The sequence below is a fragment of the Oryx dammah genome, unplaced genomic scaffold (genome assembly GCF_014754425.2).
Source record: "Oryx dammah isolate SB20612 unplaced genomic scaffold, SCBI_Odam_1.1 HiC_scaffold_13, whole genome shotgun sequence".
NCBI lineage: Eukaryota > Metazoa > Chordata > Mammalia > Artiodactyla > Bovidae > Oryx > Oryx dammah.
This window is the reverse complement of record NW_024070197.1, coordinates 15,527,918-15,548,556: the sequence shown is the minus strand read 5'-3', so window position 1 is coordinate 15,548,556 and position 20,639 is coordinate 15,527,918. Positions and strand designations below refer to the sequence as shown.

At 53.5% G+C, this 20,639-nt stretch overlaps 2 protein-coding genes across 8 annotated transcripts in view; one reads left to right on the top strand and one right to left on the bottom strand.

Annotated features, from left to right (window-relative positions):
* Positions 1-6: 6 nt before the first annotated feature.
* PLD3 (phospholipase D family member 3) lies at positions 7-20,547 on the top strand. Of its 6 annotated transcripts, none has more exons than XM_040252743.1 (13): positions 183-273; positions 9,668-9,863; positions 10,415-10,546; positions 10,647-10,721; positions 10,818-10,960; positions 11,435-11,618; positions 13,019-13,139; positions 13,220-13,347; positions 14,765-14,965; positions 16,610-16,749; positions 17,335-17,500; positions 18,394-18,493; positions 18,606-20,547. In XM_040252743.1, the coding sequence occupies exons 3-13, from the start codon at positions 10,520-10,522 to the stop codon at positions 18,791-18,793; spliced, it is 1,473 nt and encodes a 490-aa protein (XP_040108677.1). In that variant the 5' UTR covers positions 183-273; positions 9,668-9,863; positions 10,415-10,519; the 3' UTR covers positions 18,794-20,547. The 6 variants fall into 6 exon arrangements, with proteins under 6 accessions (XP_040108676.1, XP_040108680.1, XP_040108677.1 ...); XM_040252741.1 differs by having other exon boundaries at positions 9,668-9,885; XM_040252744.1 differs by lacking the exon at positions 9,668-9,863 and adding an exon at positions 662-750 and having other exon boundaries at positions 186-273.
* The window catches only part of HIPK4 (homeodomain interacting protein kinase 4), a 7,443-nt gene continuing 7,314 nt past the window's right edge, over positions 20,511-20,639 (bottom strand). Inside the window, exon 4 of one of the 2 annotated variants that reach the window (XR_005723237.1) lies at positions 20,511-20,575. The gene's annotated coding sequence lies outside the window, so the exon portion shown is untranslated. Of the gene's footprint in view, positions 20,609-20,639 lie in introns of both variants that reach the window. The other variant, XR_005723236.1, reaches the window with a different exon arrangement.

Sequence of the window (20,639 nt, the reverse complement as noted above, 5' to 3'; positions counted from 1 at the left end):
CTTACCGCCCGCGGCCGCTCTAGCCCACGGGAGAGCCACCAGCGAGAGCGCAGGGGCAACCGTCACGTGACCATCCGCAGTCTCCCAGGCGCTTCCCCCGCCCAGCGCTAGCGAGGAGCGCGGCCAATGAGAAAAGCAATTGCTTGGCCCCCGCGGGTCCGCAGTCCAGCCGGAGTGCGCCTGCGCGCGGCGGGTTGGTGGGGGGGCGCGCGGGGCTCCAGCCTAGAAGGTACCAGCGGGGCTGGGTCCCGGAGTGGGAAACGTGGAGTGCAGGTAATGTGCGATCTGGGGGCGCGGCGCCTCGGCTGCCTTTCTGTTGTCCTTCCTCTATAATGCATTTCTTCTCTCATATCGTCCTCTGTCCCTTTATATCTCCGTTCCTCCCTTTTTGTTGCATCCTGCTTAAATCGTTATCACTGCCTTGTGTTTCCACCACTCTCCTAATGTCGCCATCAATCCCCTTAACAAGATTTCGTTCCAGTTCCATGGCCACCAAATGTCACTTGTGTCGTGTCGCCTTCTCCTGTCGCCTACACATCTCGTTGCTGCTGCTCCTTTACAAAGTCCTTCTCATAAACCGTCATCACACCCCCGTGTCACCTTCGCACGCCTCCTGCCCCTTTCGTAAATCGCCCTCACGTTTCCCTTCTGTCTTTCTCAGGCCTTGTGTCTCCGTCGCTCCCCGCTCACCTTTGCTTCTCCGACAGTCACTGTCCGTGCCTAATGCTTCCAGTGTTTTCCCATTAGGAGGTTTTTTTTTTTTTTCCCTCTTCATGTCTCTGTCATTTCCCCCGTGTCACCTCTCACATACCAGGTACTAGAGCCCCTTATTCTGGCTCCATCGCGAAACCTCTGGGTAACCTTGACCATCTCATCACACCTTTGCAAACTTAGCTGCCTCATTTGTAAAACCCACACAGGGACACCTATGTCAGGGATGAGAGTGAGGGTCCTGCGAGTTTATTCTGGTGACATGCCCAGCTCGATGTGACCAATAATGATCTGTCATCTCACCCTCGGCCAGTCACCTTCACCCCCTCCTCCTTGTCACTCTCCCCCTCCCCCCAGCTACCCTCATCATTCCTGGGGTGTCACACTCTCTCTATCCTGACAAGTTCTGCTGCAGCAGCCAACCCCTGTTGTCCCACGTCACAGTCTCCAAGCTGTCCTCCCCTCCGCCACGTCACCACACCTGGGAGGGTGGCCCATCAGCCATTAAGAACCTTGCTCATGTCAATATTAATCCATACCTCTTTACCTTGGTGGACAGACTGATTTCCCACCCCCAAATTGAGAGCACTTAGCCCATAGCAGGGGTCGGGCAGGGCTTGGTGGGGAGAAGACTCTAGGTAGCTTAGACCCAACCGTCCCTTGACTCATAAAATCAGGGATACAAAGAGAGGAGGCAGGTCTCACCACACCATCAAACCTCAGCAACCCTAAATCCTCAAGTGAAGAGGCGACTATCTTAGTCACTCAGCTTGCCTTAGCGTGGCTGAGGAGGACAGTCATTACAGTGTGTGCCAGGGACTGGACCCCCCCAGGTGCCAATCTTGGTTTTATTGTTTAGTACTTAAATAGCTGCATGAGCTTGGGCAGGTGGCTCAAGGTCCCAGTGCCTCAGTTACTACATCTGTAATATGGGAATGCAAATACAAGTTATTCATTCAGTCGATATTTGTTAAGCGTGTTCTACATGCCAAAGACTGTGCTAGGCATGGGGACACATGAGTGAACAAAACAGATTCCCTGGCCTCATGGAGTTTACATTCTATTAATAGCAAGGGCCAGAGACAATACACAAATGGGTAAGTAGATGATATGATATATTGGGGGGATAGGGAATGCAGAGATTGTAGTTTTAAGTAGGGTGACCTGGTGACATTTGAACAAAGACTTGAAGAGGGGAAGAGAGTGACATGACTCTCTGACGCAAGAACAGCATTCTAGGCAGAAAGTAAAAGTGTTAGTCGCTCAGTCGTGTCCCACTCTGTGAGCCCTTGGACTGCAGCCAGCCAGGCGCCTCTGTCCATGGAATTCTCCAAAGAAGAATACAGGAGTGGGTAGCCTTCCCCTTCTCCAGGGGCTCTTCCCAACCCAAGGATTGAACCCTGGTCTCCCACCTTGCAGGGAGATTCTTTACTGCCTGAGACATTAGGGTAGCCCCATTCTAGGCAGAGGGAACAGCACACGCAAGGCCCTGAGGTAGGAGCCTGCATGGCATCGGTAAGGGGTAACGGGGACGCCAGTGAGGGAGGAGAGGGATGGGGGATGAAGTCAGCGGGGTAATGGGAAAGGTCCCCTGGGGTCTCAAGGGCCGTGGAGAAGACTGGCTTTACTCTGAGTGAGGCGGGTTCGGAAGAGAGGAGGGATGTGATCTGATGTGACATGAAGCCACAGCAGCAGCTGGAGAAGTCCTACCAAGGATGGACGGGCAAGAGCAGCCTGGCTGGAAGAACACCTGAAGTCCTCTTTTAAAGCTGCACTCATATCCTTTATGCTTGGAGAAAGTTTCCAATGTCCTCAAAGATTGAGGGGAGGGAGAAGGGGGTGTCGGTTGAGGTTTTGAGAGGCGGTTCGGGAGGGAGGGAGGAAACCACAGGTCTACAAATATTAGACAGCAGGAGAGGGGGCTGTCTATAGCCAGCACCCTAGGGAGCTGGGGCTCAAATCCTGGCTTCCTGGCTTTGTCCCTTTATGCCAATGACTTAAGCACTCTAGGTCTTTAGTTCCCTTATCTGTTTGTTGTTGTTGAGCCCCTAAGTCGTGTCTGACTCTTTGCGACCCCATGGACTGTAGCCCGCCAGGCTCCTCTGTCCATGGGATTCTCCAGGCAAGAATACTGGAGCGGGCTGCCGTTTCCTCCTCCAGGGGATCTTCCCGACCCAGGGATTGAACCCGCATCTCTTATGTCTCCTGCATTGGCAGGTGGATTCTTTACCACAGAGTCACCTGGAGGAAGTTAGGCTAAAACAAAACAAAAACACTGTTGTGAGAATTGAATATATAAAGTGTTTTGAGCAGTGCCTGATTCAATAAACATAAGGATCCCACTCTCTCTCCCATATCCTACCCTTCCACAGCCACAGACCTCCCGGAGGGTAGCAAGGAAAAGACATTCCGCCTTATTTTATGTTTGTGAGTTGGTTAACAACACAGTGTCCTGGAACAGAACTGAGCTCTGGGATCAGATTGCCAGCCGACAAACCAACCCTGTGTGACCTGGGCAGTGATTTCCCTGAGCCCTGTCTCACCTGAAAAACAGGGATAATAATGCTTTTTTCCCCCAGATAAGTTTTTTTTTTTCATTTGTTTGATTTGGTGGGGAGGGTTTGGGGGCCACACAGCCTGTGGGATATTCGTCCCCCGACCAGGGACTGAACCTGTGCCCCCTGCATTGGAAGTATGGCATCTGAGCCATGGGAAGTCCCTGTTGTCTGTCTGAATGGCGACACCAACCACTTTCACGGTGATGCCACAGCATCCCTCCCTTGTTTTCTTTCCCAGGTACATAGTGTACGTTTCACTCATTGATCAATTGTTCACTCCCTCAAAAGAATTTCTTCCTTCCTAGGGATTTTTTTTTTCTGTTTTTCTGTGCTGCATCTCCAATTTCTAGACAAGGCTTGTCAGCAATAGTTGAATAAATGCTAGATGGATGAACTGGCCACTGAGCATCCGCCATGTACTGTCCCTGTGCTGGGTGACTTGGGGAACACAGCAGTGACAGCCAGCCCGGCCCTCCCCTCATAGATTCTGGACCCATCATCAGGTAGTGACAGTCCAGTGGTCAGGGCCAGGTTGCGAGACGCACAGGCAGAGGGGTCTGGGCTAGGATTGATAAGCCTAGGGGACTGCCAGTCCCATGGAGGATGTCTGGACCAGCCAGGGAGTCAGGGAGGGCTTCCTGGAGGAGGTGGTACATAAGCTGATAGAAGTGAACAACATGAAGAGAGAAAGGTATGCTAGGCAGGAGGGGCAGCTGTGGGCAGGTTTGGTGGTAAATGTGTGGTTTCTGTTCGAGGAACTGAAAGATATTAAATATGACTGGGCCGTGGAGAATGGTACAAGCGTAAGCCCAAAAGGTTATTAAGGAAAGGGCTCTGGGAGCCACAGTGTGAAGCTGAGACTTTATCCTCTGCACACTGGAGGGCCACAGAGTATTTGAGCAGGAGAGGGGCAAGTCAGATCGGAGGGGGAATTAGAAATGTTTGAGTGGAGGCTGGGAGCCACAGGAGGTGGCTGGAATGGGGACCCAGGTGAAAGGGGGCTAGTTCATGGCCTTGGAGGGGAGGGGGAAAGGGTGGGTGGGAGACACTCTTGGAGGCCAAGTGGATAAGTTATGGGGGACCCAGGACTCTGGGGGCATCAGGGCTTTCTGGGGAAGGTGGAGCACAGGCTGAGACCTGAAGGCTGGGTAGGACAGCTGTCCTGGGAATGGGGACCTGGGGGCGGGGGGCAGGTTTGGGAGAGATGCTAAGGACAGTTGGAGACATGGGTATAAGGGGCTTAGGGACACCTGGGTGGAGGTATCTAGGAGGCCATGGGACTTGCAGAGCTGAAGTTGAGGGAGGAGTTATGAGTCAGAGACAGCTTTGGAATCAGAGGAACTGAAACTGTCAGATGGGGAAGGTCCACAGGCACTGTCCCTGGAGAGCCCAAGAGGGCATCATAAGACAGTTGCACTTGGTCCCGAAGGCAGTGGGCAGCCACAGAGGGGGTCTGAGTAGGGATGGGACAGCTTTTGAGTTCCAGTTCCCAAGTATTTATTCGCCATTCATGATGGGGATGGGGTGGGGGGTTGTGTGTGCCCTTTTTTTTTTTTTTTTTTTTTTAATGATTTGTTTTTAGACCAAGCATCTTCTATCCCTGGAAGGGGCACCATCTGGGGTCCTTTGAAATAAAGGATCTACCGCTAAAAACAAAAATGTTTACAAAACCAGCGCTCTGTACTGTTTTCTGTAGACTTGACCACAGACGATTGTGCGGTCAGTCCAAAGGGGTATGCACAATCAAATGAAAATTGGCCCCTTTAAACCCAAGAACAGGTCTGTTTTGAACCATGCAGAAGGTCCCTAGGTTTGTAAATGTTTCCTAAGGTATGGCCTGTCCAGTGCTTCAGATATGCTTCAGCAGTTAAGTGGCCCACCCTAAATTTTACCCTCAGGCTGAAGCACCACTATCTGTACCTACCCTATTGCCCCAGGCTCAGAACGCAAGCTACTGATCTTTGTGTAGGAACCCAGTGTCACTGAATCCTAAAGCGACATCTAAGAAAGTCTTTTCTCCCTTCTACTGCTCTTCTGTTTTCAGAAGAAAAACAAATAAACATTTACAATGTGCTGGGCACTCGGTGGGTAGAGGAAAAAATCAGACATAGACTTAGCTTTTCAAGGGATACATATATAAGTTTATCTGTGATAAATAGTGTGTTCAGGGTACTAGGGGACACAACTCACCAGCCAGCTTGTATCTATGTGCACTGACTGCTGGGGATGGGTTTCATTGACTCTGCCCAGCAAAAGTCATGTTGGTATATTAATCTCCCCAGTGTTCTGAAGAATGTAAGTGAGGCTCAGAAAAGGTAGTCTCTTCTCCAGGTAAAGCACAGTGCTGAGATATGAACCAAGGGCTTGGGGACTGTGAGGCCCACCCTCTTAAACCAGCCACCACTCCCCAGTTGTTTTTTTGACCGTGCCACGTGGTATACGGGACCTTAGTTCCCCAACTGGGGATCGAACCTGCACGCCATACAGTGGAAGCACAGAGTCTTTACTGAACCACTAAGGAAGTCCCAATCCTCTTTTTATGAATGAGGCCAGCAGGGCTCGGAGAAATAAAGCCCTGTGCCCAATGTCACTGAGTATGAAAGTGACAGAGGGCTTCTGGCTGTCCAGTGGTTGAGGTTCCACGCTCCCAAAGCAGGAGGGACCTGGATTCAAGCCCTGGTCAGGGAACTAGATCCCACGTGCTGCAACTAAGAACCGATGCAGCCGTATATTTATTTATTTATATATAAGAAAATTTCTAAAAAAAAAGTGACAAAGGTAGGATTTGAACCCTGGATTCATCAGTCCAAAGCACTTCTATGGAAGGGGGATCAAGTCTCCCACCCTCACCAGGGGTGGGGGTGTTCAGGGAACTGTGACCCAACACAGGTCTCAGAGGCCCAGTGGGTTTGGCTTCCTCCTTGCCCCTGGGCTATGGTGTTACACCCAGGGTCAGGCAAGGCACATGCCAAGAGGACAGGGAGATATACAATGGGCTGGTGAAACTGCACAGTTCAGTCCTAGAGGCTGGGACTCAAAACACAGCCAAAACCCAAACTGGTACTGAAACCCACTTTCTTTTCATCTTAAATCACACACCTGGTCTCAGGTTTTAATGAAGCTTAGGTTCTTTATGTCTCAGCACAGAAAGAATTCAGTGAGGGACAAAGTGATAGGTGAAAAGTGGATTTATTTAGAGAGAGACATTCCATAGACAGGATGTGGTTCATCTCAAGAAGCAAGAACGGCCCTGGGAGAAACACACTCCACAGAGTGTGGGCCATCTCAGAAGGCAAGAGTTCTGAAATAGGGAGTGGTTAATTTTTATGGGCTGAGTAATTTCTTTTCTTCTTTGGCTGCACTGGGCAGCATGAAGAGTCTTAGTTCCCCCATCAGGGATCAAATCCATGCCCCTGCCGTGGAAGTGCTGAGTCTTATTATCTGGACCAGCAGGAAGTCCCTGGGCTGGCTAATTTCATAGGCTAATGAGTAGAAGGATTGTTCTAACTATCTTGGAGAAAGGGTGGTGAGATTTCCAGGAACTGGGCCACCACCCACTTTTGGGCCTTTAATGGCCGGCCTTGGAACTGTCACGGTGCCTCTGAGTGTGTCATATGCTAATGTATATAGTGAGACTCCAGGTCCACTGAATAAGGTCACATTCACAAGTTCCAGGAGTGATGACCACATCCAACTTAGCAGTTTTGAGGCCACCATTCAACTCACTCACCCCCAAAAGAGATCATATTTCCTCCTCTGCCCAGAACTTACCCTTGGCCCCATTCTTGCTACAGTCCAGGTAGCTCTGCATAATCTGGTCCTGTGACCTCTGATTCACCTCCTCTCCCTCCCCTCACTGCCATTCCACTACAGATACATGCCTGCTTGCTCTTCTCTATCCCCACAGGCATACTCCTGCCTCAGGGCCTTTGCACTGGCTGTTCTCTGTGCTTAGAATACTGTTCTATAGCTCTCTTCCTCCCCTCCTTGAAGTTTTTTTCTCAGGTATCCCCTTCTCTGTGCAGCCTTCCTTGTCCTCCTTATTTTCAAATGCAAGTAATCCCACCCTCACCCAACCCCGTCCCTCTTCCCTGAGTCTCTATAGCACATATTACCTTCTAACATATAATTTACTTTTTTTTTTTTTTGGTACGTCTTCAAGTCTATTTTGTTCACAGTGATGTCCCCAGTGCTTAAAACAATACCTGGTGCACAATAAAGGTGTGCAAAATTAATGAACAGCCTTGTGAAAAGTAGGCGGTATTGTTACTTTGCCCATTTTGCAGATGGGGACACTAAGGCACAGATGTGTGGTCAGTTCTCTGAAATGAAATAATCGCATACATACTGAGGTTCATATTAAGATCAGGCATCTGGCTCTGGATGCCACAAGTTAACTGCCTCACCAATCTAATGCAAGCTACACCACCTCTCCAATACTGGTTTTCTTTATAAGTATGCTAGGTGTGTTTGCTTTGATAAAAATATAGCAAGTCCAAATTCAACCCATCAGTAAAGACTTGTCACCACGGCACAATTTGAAAGCCAAAAGATTGCTAACAAACTGAATAAAATGCGTCTTCAGTTCAGTCGCTGTCACATCAGACTCTGCTACCGCACTGACTGCAGCATGCCAGGCTTCCCTGTCCATCACCAACTCCCAGAGCTTGCTCAAACTCATATTCCTCGAGTCTATTTTCTTCCTGTTTTTGGTTTATCAGCGACCACCCCAGTTCCCCTGCCTCACCATGGTGTGCGCCATCCCTCACATCTTCCAGCCCTACCTTTCCCCAGTTTTGTTTCTGTTGATCTTAGCTTCCCTCCTGGAGAAGGGAATGGCAACCCACTCCGGTATTCTTGCCTGGAGAATCCCGTGAACAGAGAAGCCTCGAGGGCTACAGTCCGTGGGGTCACAAAGAGTGGGACACAAGTGAGCAACTAATACTACTACTAGCTTCCCTAATTTCACCTCTGTTCCAACCACATAGTCTTAAATAAAGCATTTCTCACCAAGGGCTTTGCAAATAAATAAAAGGCAAACTTGTTTCCTGTGCCATGCCTCCCCTCCCCAACCCTTGCACTCTGCGGTCAGCCTTATGGAAGACTGTTACCTTCTGCTTCTCTTGGTGACCTACGGAGATCAGATAAGCTTGAGCTGTTGCTATTCCTTGCTGGATCCATCCCCTTTTTGGCTGGCTCCCTATGATGGGATGGGGGTAGGGGAATACCTACTTGTGCTCTTCTGCCTTTAACCAAACTGGGATCAGACATTGAGGGGGAAGGGGTTTTCAAATTATCCTTTCAGATCTAGGCTGGATCTTGGCGGTGAGTGGTGAACCAAACTCCCTTTTGGAATTTCCTTCTTTTTTTAAAATCACATTAATGCATGGAATGAATTTTTAAAAACGTGACAAAACCTGGGGCACGGCAACACCTGTGTTCGCTTTATAATTATTTTTTTAACCCTCACAGAGATATTTTTCTCTTCTGTAAGTCGCTCATATTTCACGATTTTAAAAAAGAAAATAGGCGTAGGATAAAAAGCAATCCTGACGCACCCCCAAATCCTGTTGTCAAGGCAACCACTTCTGACGCTGTTGCTTCTTTCAATAATAACCCTTCTCTACCTTTGTGCACTTCCTGCCTGGGTAGGGGAAAGGGGGTCCTGCCCCTCTTTCATTGAGAGAGGTGGGCGGGAAAAGGGGAATCCCTCCAACTTATTATCCCTACAGCTGTGGCCTTAAATTCTGCTTCGGAGATATGAGATGGTAGATGGGAAGCCCTCCTTATTCCCTTCAGCTGGAGCCTGGATTTTTTTTTTTTTTTTAACACCAAAAACATTTTGTATTGGGATATAGCCAATCAACAATGTTGTGGTAGTTTCAGATGAACAGGGAAGGGACTCGGTCACACATATACATGTATCCATTCCCCCCCGGCCCCCACCACCCACACACACACACTGGTAAGAAACATTTTTAAAATCCCTATCAAAATATCAGTTGGCCTTTTAAAAAAATCAAATAGAGACTGCAATACCGACTACCACAGAAAACCCACCATCCCCTTATCGCACATCCCGCGCTCTTCCCCTCCCATAGTGTGGGCTGCGTCTTTTGATTTTATGGCTACATCCCTAAATCATGTTGTTCAGCCTTGATCGTTCCATTTTATTTTATAATTTTTAAAATCACTAGTCTTATTTATGTATGTATTTTTGACTAGGTAATACATGCCCACGGTACAAATATTCACAGGGTTTATAGCCGAGAAAAGATGGGGGGGGTGTCTCTTTTTTCTCTTTACCTGAGTCCTCCCTAACCCATATTGGGGGGGCTCTAGGATGGAGCGTAGCAAAGCCATCGCTCAGACCTGTGCTCTTTCTCCACCCCCGCCAGGTTGGCTAGACCGTATCTGGGGGGCCGGCCCCCCCCTTTCCCTGCGGTGAGCCCGGACCGGCGCGCTCACTGCGCAGACTCCCTGCTGCAGAGGGCGGAGCCCCCTTGGGCCCCGCCCCCTCCTCCCTCCCGCCCCTGCTCAGCCTGTTGGGGCAGAAGCTGGGGCCCCGTGGAGGTAGCAGCAGCTGTCTGCCGAGTAAGGCCGAGGCCTCTCTGGGGTACGGTAGGGGCGGATGATTGGGGGGATGGGATGGGAGCTGACAGGGAGGCCCCGATGGTCTTGGGCTCCTGGCCTGAGCTGTCTAGTGGTTACCTGAGTGTGAGGTTAAAGGAGCTACCTGGAAAATGACTTCAGGGTAAATCCCAAGGCTAGGAAAAGCCAGGCACAAAAATATTTAGGGCTCCGCTGACCCAATCCGGAGCTGTCATTTTGGGAATGTGTAGGATAGGGCTCAGAGAAGGGAAGGTGCTAAATGGGGAGTAGGGCCAGTGCTGATGACAGGCAGGGTGGGCGCTCAGGGGGGCATGGTGGGCGCTAGAGCGAGCAGGGAGGGCACCCCAGAGGGACAGGAGGAAGGCGGAGCGGTTGGACTTTGAGGGATTTCGAAATCCCTACTGACCAGCAGTCAGCTTCCTCCTTTAGGGGTGGCGGGCGCAGTGCCAGTAGCCCCCGTGATCACAGACAAGGCGACCCAGTGAGTCCCGTGAGCCCGAGGCTGATCCGTTTTCTGTGATGTCCCCCAAAAGCCTAGAACACCCAACACAGTGCCAGCTTCTGGTCCTCGCAGTTTGGAGACCCTGACACACCCACTTTCGTACCTGGGATCTGCATAACCCCTGACTGCCAGCACGATGAAGCCTAAACTGATGTACCAGGAGGTAGGTGGATGGGAGACCCGGGGAGGAGGGGCTGGATCAGGAGAGGGTGGGGGCCCTGCTGAGCTGATCTGTCACCACCACCCCCATCTGTGTGCCCCAGCTGAAGGTGCCTGCTGAGGAACCTGCCAACGAACTGCCCATGAATGAGATCGAGGCATGGAAAGCTGCAGAAAAGGTAGGTGCCCCTCGCCACCCTCAGTCTGTCTCTGGAGGCTGTGGTCTGGGCTGCCCTCCTTGGGCTGACTGCTCGCCTCCTCCTCCCCCCCCGCAGAAAGCTCGTTGGGTCCTTCTGGTCCTTATCCTGGCGGTTGTGGGCTTCGGTGCCCTGATGACTCAGCTGTTTCTATGGGAATACGGCGACTTGCATCTCTTTGGGCCCAATCAGCGCCCAGCCCCCTGCTATGACCCTTGCGAGTAAGTGGAGGGGGGCGTGGGGGCCTGGGATGATGGAGGGAGGGGCCCTGCCAGGCCAGGGGCACTTCAACATGCACTACGCAGGGCCTGCACCCAGTGGTCGAGACAGAATAAGGGGGTGACAGAGACTCCCAAGTGGACCGTCACAGTTCTTCCCTCTGTGCCCACCCGCTTCACCCACACTGTTGCCATAGCAACCACAGCGTCATCTTCTGTGCCTCTGTGAACAGACAGGCACACGTAGACACACATGGCATCTTCCATCCACATCCATGGACAGACACACTTACACACACACACACATACACAACCTTCCATAAATCTAGAGAGACAAATGCAGACACAGAGAATCACGAGTACAGACACACACAAATACATATAGTCCTCCATCCTCCGTGGGCAGACAAGTGAGCACTCACGGTCTAGCCCACCATAGCTGATTCTGCCTCCCTCCCTCCCCATCTCCCCACCCAGAGCAGTGCTGGTGGAGAGCATTCCCGAGGGCCTGGACTTCCCCAATGCCTCCATGAGCAACCCCTCCACCAGCCAGGCCTGGCTGGGCCTGCTCGCTGGTGCCCACAGCAGCCTGGACATTGCCTCCTTCTATTGGACTCTCACCAACAATGACACCCACACTCAGGAAGCCTCTGCTCAGCAGGTACCTGGCAACCTGGGCCCTGGCTGGCAGCAGGGGTGGTGGGAGGCATCAGAGGCAGGGAGATGAAAGGGGTTTCCCTCCAGCCCAGGAGACAGACTGGCATGTCTCATGTAGTGGGTTGGACAAAAGTGTTTGGAAGCAACTGTCTTCACATGGCCCACTGGACTGGGGGCGTTTTGTCACGGTCATCTGGAGGCCTCTGAATGTCAGGGTATGGGTTCGGTTACGAGGGATTAGGCTAGCAGATATGCTCACCCACAAGCTGCCCTGAGCCTGTCACACAAAGAAATGGAAACATGGAATGAGTACTAGCCCAGCCTCAAGCCAGGCTTCTGCTTCCGAGCTCTGTGACCTCAGGCAGGTCCCCTCATCTTGCAGTCTTCCTTTTCTCCATCTGTAGAATGGGGCCATTATCTAACATTCACCTCTTGTGAAGATGAAGCAGGCTGATCCCAGCCAATGACAGCAGTGCCTGACAAGAGTCAACCTTTTATAAGCATTTACTATGAGAGCCTTGTTAGGGTCTGCAGACAAACTTAAAAAGCATAAAACTTCAAGATTTGAAAAGGAACAGCCTAGGTGGCTAAGCCCTTCTTTGAAAGATGTAGTGAATTTGTCCCTCTTCCTTTTCCCTGCTGCCAGTCTTTGTCAGAGGTAGACTTTAAATGTATTAAAATTGCGGGGATCATTAAACAGTGCCTGGAAAAAATGCACAACAGTTAAAAATTATATGAATTGGAAATTCCCTGGTAGTCCAGTGGTTAGGGCTCCGAGCGTTCACTGCCAAGGGTTCGATCCCTGATCAGGGAACTAAGATCCTTCAAGCCTGAGTTCGGGTGTAAAGAGGCTTAGAAGGGTCCTGGCTCACAGTAGAAACAAGGGAATCATTGGCTGTTACTGTTATTGGCATCATCAAGCCTTACCCAGCTCTTCCCAGACCCCCAAGTCTGTGCTGTGCCTTTAACATCCTTCAAGGTGCCTAGAGACCCCTGCTGTGTCAGGCGTGGATAACTACCAGGTCAGGGGCTTGGGAAGGACCTGTGAAGGGCAGGAGTGGCAGGGAGGCCCTAACAGGGCTCAGAGCAGCCAGGTATTAAAATAGATAAAGACACTTCCCTGTTGGTCCAGTGGTTAAGACTCTGTGTTCTGAATATAGGGGGCATGGGTTCGATCCCTCGTTGGGGAACTAAGATCCTCCATGCCGCACAGCACAGCCAAAACAATAAATAAAACAGATAAAGTAAGGTTTTAATTTCTTAACCTGTAAAGCCTTTCCTAACTGTATTAATGTAAAGCCTGATCAGATCTAGAAGCCTAATCTCAAAACAACTCCATGGGGTGCTCCGTGGGGCTCGAGAGCCAGCTGATCCATCCCCTCAGAAGCTGTCTCCTCCCTCCAGGGCGAGGAGGTCCTCCGGCAGCTGCAGACTCTGGCACCCCGAGGTGTGAAGGTCCGCATTGCTGTGAGCAAGCCCAATGGGCCCCAGCCCCAGGCAGACCTGCAGGCCCTGCTACAAAGTGGTGAGCTGGGGGGCCACTGGGGGTGGGCTGGGTCTAGGGCTCCCCAAGCCAGCTCCTGACCTCCACCGCTGTCCATCCAGGTGCCCAGGTCCGCATGGTGGACATGCAGAAGCTGACCCATGGCGTCCTGCACACCAAGTTCTGGGTGGTGGACCAGACCCACTTCTACCTCGGCAGTGCCAACATGGATTGGCGCTCCCTGACCCAGGTCTGCCTGTGCCCTGCACACCGCCCGTCTAGGTTGCTCACTGCCTCATGGGGCTCCCAGCCTCCAACCGTACCCCACCTCCTCCTACCAGACCTCTCGAAGCATCCCCCAATCCAGCCCTCCACCACCCTCCCCTTGCTCAGGGAAGCCCCTCCGATCCCTGATGGCACCTGCCAGCCCCTTTATACAGCATCCAAGGCCCTGTCCACCCACTTGACCTTCACTACTCACTTCCTGAGAGCCTGCTCTAAGCCCAGCCCTGTTCTGATGCTGAGAACGTGATGGCAACAGATAGACCTCTTGGAACTCGGGGTCCAGGGTGGAGACGGGCCTGTCACCAGGCAATGTCAACCCAAAAGGGTCAAGGCTGAGATGGAAGATGGGGAGAAGCACAAGTAGAGGGTCAGGATGGGGGACCCAACCTGGAGTATCAAGGAAAATCTCCCAAAGGAGGTGACAGTTAATCTGCTACCTGGAGGAGCTGCAGGAATGAGCATGAGATGGGAAAGGGGTACAGCTGAGGCAGTGATCATGTCTTCAACAAATGGATATTGTGCAAGCCCCTAATTGGGCTTCCCTGGTAGCTCAGCTGGTAAAGAATCTGCCTGCAATGCAGGAGACCCCGGTTCAATTCCTGGGTCGCGAAGGTCCCCTGGAGAAGGGATAAGCTCCCCACTCCAGTATTCCTGGGCTTCCCTGGTGGCTGACTCAGTAGAGAATCTGCCTGCAATGCAGGAGACCTGGGTTCGATTCCTGCGTTGGGAAGGTCCCCTGGCGGAGGGCATGGCAACCCACTGCAGTATTCTTGCCTGGAGAGTCCCCATGGACAGAAGAGCCGAGCCTGGCAGGCTACAGTCCATGGGGTTGCAGAGTCAGACACAACTGAGTGACTAAGCAGAAGCCCCTAATCCCACCGACTTTTGTGGGAAAACACAGAAAATACAGCCATGGCTGAGACATCCCTGGTGCCTATCCTCCCAGTCCAATGGGGAGACAGGTTTGTCACCAGGGAAAGGGATGAGGGAGGCCCAAGGGACCTGGAGAGCCTAAGGAGTGCCTGACACAGGGTGGGCAGTCAAGGCAGGATTCCTGGAGGAGGAAACCCTCAGTGGAGACCTAAGACTGAGCAGGAGCTCAGTAGAAGGTAGAAGCCGCAAAGGTTCAGGAAACCAGGAGCTTCGGAATAACTGACTTTCACCAAAACTTCAGATTTTAGTCTTGAGTCAAGATCATGTCCATCTCAGGGCTTTAGCTGGGGGAAGGAGGATGGGGGCTAAGGGGCAGAAAGAGGGGGAGACAGAAGGGCAAGGGGCAGGAAGGGGGACTTGGTGGAGGCAGGAGGAGGGGCTGCAGGCGTCCATGTCACCTGCCAGCACCAGGCCACCACCCTGTGGGGCTCAGCACTGTGTTCCCTCAGGTCAAGGAGCTGGGTGTGGTCATGTACAACTGCAGCTGCCTAGCTCGAGACCTGACCAAGATATTCGAGGCCTACTGGTTCCTGGGCCAGGCGGGCAGCTCCATCCCATCAACCTGGCCCCGGCCTTATGACACCCGCTACAATCAAGAGACTCCAATGGAAATCTGCCTCAATGGAACCCCTGCTCTGGCCTACCTGGCGGTGAGTCCAAGGGAAGAGGCGCCTGCCACATGCCCTCACTGGGCCTCCTCCATCTAGCCCTGCCCAGTGATTTGATGGGGATGAGGGAGTCCTGACCACTAGCTGTCACTTGTGCTCACTCAGGGGCCTGGGCTATGTCCCAGCCTCCCTAGGCTTTGGTTTCATCTAGAAATCTTATGATTGCATCATAATGCTTGCAATCTCTTAGGGCTAATGAGGCAGCATGGCTGGGTTCATTCAGGCCAATCCCTGGTTGAACTGTCCACTATGGCCGAATGTCACATTTTTAATCAATTAAGATGCTGCTGCTGCTGCTACTGCTGCTAAATCGCTTCAGTCATGTCCGACTCTGTGCAACCCCATAGACAGCAGCCTACCAGGCTCCTCCATCCATGGGATTTTCCAGGCAAGCAATTAAGATGAAATGCTATTAAAAACTCAGTTCTTCAGTCACCCTAGCCCCCTTTCAAGGGCTCAGCAGCCACACCTAGCAAGTGGTTGCCATATTGAACAGTGTAGATACAGAACATTTTCATCACTGTGGAATATTGTTGGACTGCACCCACTCTGGACAAAGCACTGCTGTTTTCAGCTGTTGATGTTTTCACTAGATGGGGTGGCCAACCTGGGACCCCCCAAGCAAGTCACCTGGCCAGGCCCAGCATCATCATGAAGGGCCACCCTAAGGCATGGATGGAGGGACATAATTCATTGGGGTCCTTTACTCCAGTGATCTCCCACTGGGGAGTAAAATTTCCCTCATCACCGGTTCCCCTTTCAGAGCTTAAGTTTGCTCACCTATTGGGAGGGTGGAGGGGGCTGTGTGAAGCTCCTGGGGTTGGGGGGGCACATGAGGAGTGCCATGACAGTGGGCTGTGAGCCAGTCAGCGACAGAAGTGATTAGAGGGCTTCCCCGGTGGCTCAGAGGGTAAAGAATTCACCTGCCAGTGCAGGAGATACAGTTTCCATCCCTGGGTCGGGAAGGTGCCCTGGAGAAGGGCATGGCAACCCACTCCAGTATTTTTGCCTGGAGAATCTCCATGGACAGAAGAGCCTGGCGGGCTACAGTCCACGGGATCACAAAAAGAGTCGGACACAACTTAGCAACTAAACAGCCGCAGCAGCAGCAGAAGAAAAAACTGGTACAACAGTGTAAAGCAACTATACGCTAATAAAAAAAAAATTTTAAGAGATTAAAGCAGAGGTCCTCAAGCCTGAGCATGCACTAGAATTACCAGAAGGGCTTGTTAAAACCAGATCTCTGCGCTCCATCCCAGCACCTTGATGCTGTGTGCCCTGTGCAGTGAGGCCCAGGAATCTGCATTTCTAACAAGTAACCAGGTGATGCTGCTGCTGCCTGACCAGGCACCTCATGTCAAGAACCACTGGGTTAGAGCTTAAGTTCTAGAACCAGACCGCCTAGGTTCAAACCCTGGCTCTGTTCCTCAGCTCTGTGACCTTAGGCAAATCACTTATCCTCTCTGAGCCCCCATTTGCTGACCTGTGAGCTAGGCTGCGGTCATTGTCTCTCCCCTTCACGAAGGCTGAGCATTCAGTGAGATACACAGGGACCTAAGTCCTGATGAGCTGTCTGCAGCTGGGGTCCACTGTGAAGGACGTGTCTTGATTGTCCCCTTGTCCCAGAGTGCACCCCCACCGCTGTGTCCGAGTGGCCGCACCCCAGACTTGAAAGCCCTGCTCAACGTGGTGGACAACGCCCGGAGTTTCATCTACATCGCGGTCATGAACTACCTGCCCACCATGGAGTTCTCCCACCCACGCCGGTATTGCTGGGCACGTGGACAGGGCTCAGGGCCGGAAGCCACGCGAGTGGAAGAGGAGACAGGAGAGGGAGTGATGGGGCCCAGGAAGCAGGCAGGGGACAGAGGGAGGGGACACCACAGGGCGAGACAGAGGAGGCAGGGAGAGTGGCTCTGGGTGCTTGAGACAAGGGAAAGGGGATGGAGGAAAGGCTGTGAATATTGGGAAAGGGGTATGGAGATGGGGGGACTGGAGGCTTGAGGCAGAGGATGCAGGGTTTCTGGGCGTAGGAAGCACGGAGTGTGGGTGGGATATGGGGTGAGGGGCTTGAGAGGTGGGACTGAGTGTATTCAGGTTTGGGGTGGCATGGTTGGGGTTTGAGATCTGGGATAGGAAGGGGGGGTGATTGGGTCTGAGGGTTCAGAGCAGGTAGTCTGGGGGCAGCAGACAAGACAACGAGTGGATTGGGTAGGGGTGGGCAGGAGCGGGAGCCAGGGATGGAGTGGTCTTGGGAAGTGGGGGTTCTCCGAAGCCACAGTGGGACCCAGGCCCGGCGCCATAAAGCTGAGGGGAGGCCTCCCTCCGTACCCTGCACTCCCTGCCCCCAGGTTCTGGCCTGCCATCGACGACGGGCTCCGGCGGGCTGCCTATGAGCGGGGCGTCAAGGTACGCCTGCTGATCAGCTGCTGGGGACACTCTGACCCCTCGATGCGGGCCTTCCTGCTCTCCCTGGCTGCCCTGCGTGACAACCACACCCACTCCGACATCCGCGTGGTAAGCACCTGCCCAGACCCGCCCCTCAACCCCTGGGCAGAGCAGTGCGGGGACACAGCTCCTGGGGAGCTCACCTGTCATCTGACAGAGATGACGCAGAGCGGGCTGTGCCCTGATTGGGGCGGAGGAGGGGGGACCACAGGTCAGGGTTGGAATCAAGGGTGTGGGCAGAGGGGTCAGGGCCAGGAAGGGGAGCCCCGAGGAAGCTCCTGCTGCAGCCTGAAGGGTCACAGAAGACTTTCAGGAAAGGGGGCATCTGAGGTAAGACCTCAGGGACAATGGTGAAGAATCTGCCTGTGGTGCAGGAGACCCAGATTCGATCCCTAGGTCGGAAAGATTCCCCTGGAGGAGGAAATGGCAACCCACTCCAGTATTCTTGCCTGGAATATTCCATGGACAGAGGAGCCTGGCGGGCAGCGGTTCATGGGGTCGCAAAGAGTCGCACACGACTGAGTGACTAACACTTTTAACCCTAGAGGGAACAGGTGGCATGTGAGCCAGTCTTTACGGAGGATCCACTCCTCTGAAGGGCTTCGTACACTGTGCTAGCGGCAAAGAACCCGCCTGCCCACGCAGGAGACATAAGAGAGACAGGTTCGATCTCTGGCTTCGGAAGATGCCCTGGAGGAGGGCGTGGCCACCTACTCTAGTCTTCTTGCCTAGAGAATCCCAAGGACAGAGGAGCCTGGCGGGCTATGGTCCATAGGGTTGCAAAGAGTTGGACACGGCTGAAGCAACTTTGCACGCACACATGCACTTCTCTGGGCCCTGTTCTGCTCCCCAGGGCCCGAAGGGAAGCAGCTGAGCCCCTAGTCTCGAAGACCTGGTTCCACTCCCTCTCCCCAACCCAAGGGCTTCTCTGTCCTCACCCTGCATCTCCCCACCCCTCTCAGAAACTCTTTGTGGTCCCTGCGGACGATGCCCAGGCCCGAATCCCTTATGCCCGCGTCAACCATAACAAGTACATGGTGACTGAACGAGCCACCTATATCGGTGAGTGTTCCAGGAGCACCATGATCGGGGGGCAGGGAGGTTGGGTGGGCAATGGAAGGGGGTCCAGGTGGTGCCATGGGCCCTGACTCTCTGGACCCCCAACTCCCCATAGGAACCTCCAACTGGTCTGGCAGCTACTTCACCGAGACGGCGGGCACCTCGCTGCTGGTGACGCAGAATGGGCGGGGTGGCCTGCGGAGCCAGCTGGAGGCCGTGTTCCTGAGGGACTGGGACTCCCCTTATAGCCATGACCTTGATGCTGCCGCTGACAGCGTGGGCAACGCCTGTCGCCTGCTCTGAGGCCCAGTCCGATGGCCAGGCCAGGCCTGCAAGGCCCCTGCAGGCCCAGGTGTTCAGGCCTCCATCCCCTGTCCCCACGCCCTCCGCTTCTGTCTGACCCGTTGTGACTCCAACAGGCTCCCCCTTCGCAACCACCCCCACCCCAGCCTCCCATCTCTACCTCCGCCCCCACTGGCCTGATGCTGTGGCCCCAGAGGACCCAGCCGAGCTGCGGGCGGGCTCAGTCCCCAGAAGGAGAAGTGGGGGTGCATGCTGGGCCTAGCCTCCCTGGCCCACCCCACTTTCCAGGGCAAAGAGGCCCCAAGGTCATAATAAGTAAATAACTTGTCTGTACAGCCTGTGCCTGACTGAGTGGTGTGAGGTGGGGTGTCGGGTAGGGGACAGCTGGCATGAGCCTCTGGGGGGGACATTTTTGTGGGAACTGGGCCCTCAGCATGTGGCCAGTGTGGTTTGGTGTGCACTGGACTCTCAGCACGTGTTTGGTGTGTGCTGAGCCCTCAGTGGGTGACCAGCATGGGCCAGCGCGTGCTGAACGCTCAGTGTACGATGCACGCTAGCTGGTGTGTGCTGAGCATGGGTGTGTGACCTCGTGGGTGGACATGAACTGAGCCTCCCGGAGCCAGCATGGGGCCACATGTGCTGCACACTCAGCGTGACCCAAGCCACATGAGCACGCGCTAAGCCACTGCCCTATCCCTGAGGGTGGACTCGCACGTCTGGACACTGGCGTGGGTACTGAGTGTGAACTTAACATTTCGCATGTCCCGAGCATGGATACGTGCATGCCAAGCCTGTCACCTGTGGCAAGGACAGGTCAACAAACAATGAGAACTGGGCATCTGGCCAGCTCAGATGGGCACCTACTGAACGCTGAGCATGTTCTGATGGTGAATTCTTGCATGCCAGGCACTGAGAGTGTGCAAGGGAGGGGGCAGTGTGCTGAGTGCAGGCTCCAGCCTGAGCCTGTGGTAGACTGGGTGCAGCACTGGAGAGCCGAGCCTGGGTCCCCCTGAACCCCGCCCCCTGTGCCAGTTCAGGCCTCAGGCAAGGAGAACAGGCATGGGGCAATACTGCTTAACAGTTCTTTATTGAAATAAACAGGCGGCAGGGCCAAGGGTGTGCTCAGGGCCAGTGGGGTGAAGCCCCCCTTCTTGCATACCTCTGGCCCAGGGGGCCACAGGTCAGACCCCGAAACCCTTCTGTGTTTAGGGTGTGCGTGCAGACATGCACCGTGGGCGACGGGGGGGGATGGGGAATTTCTGGATAACTATCTTTCTGTAAGAATAATTTGTCGGTTCAGGGGATGGCTCTGAGGAAGGGGTTGCCAGCCCCGTCAGTGCAGCCCCCAGCGATGGGCAGGGGTGGGGTCACCCATCAGTGGTGCCCGCCAACGTGCTGCAGAAAGCTGGTGGCCCGGGGTGGACCATGTGGGTGGGCATGGCGTGGGGGGAGCCCCTGAACCCGTGGCCCCCTGAGGCCCTCCAGCGTCCAGTCTGGCTCACTCAGCCATTCCCCAGGACAGCTGTTGGGGTCGAAGAGCTCAGGGCCTGGACTCTGTTGGGGAGGAGCAGAGACGGGCATCACCCAGGAAGCCCCCTCCCCACGTCCCACCTCCACCCTGGAAACAGCCAGCCTGCCTGCTCGTGGATTCTTTCAGTCCCAACTGCTTCCTTGTGACTTCCTGAGGACAATTTTGTACATCCTGAACCCTCTCGACATTTTGGAGGCTTAAATGGTGTGTGCTGAGACCTTAATGTGCCCTGAAGGAGTGTTTGCTGAGACCTTAATGTGCCCTGAAGGAGTGTTTGCTGAGACCTTAATGTGCCCTGAAGGAGTGTTTGCTGAG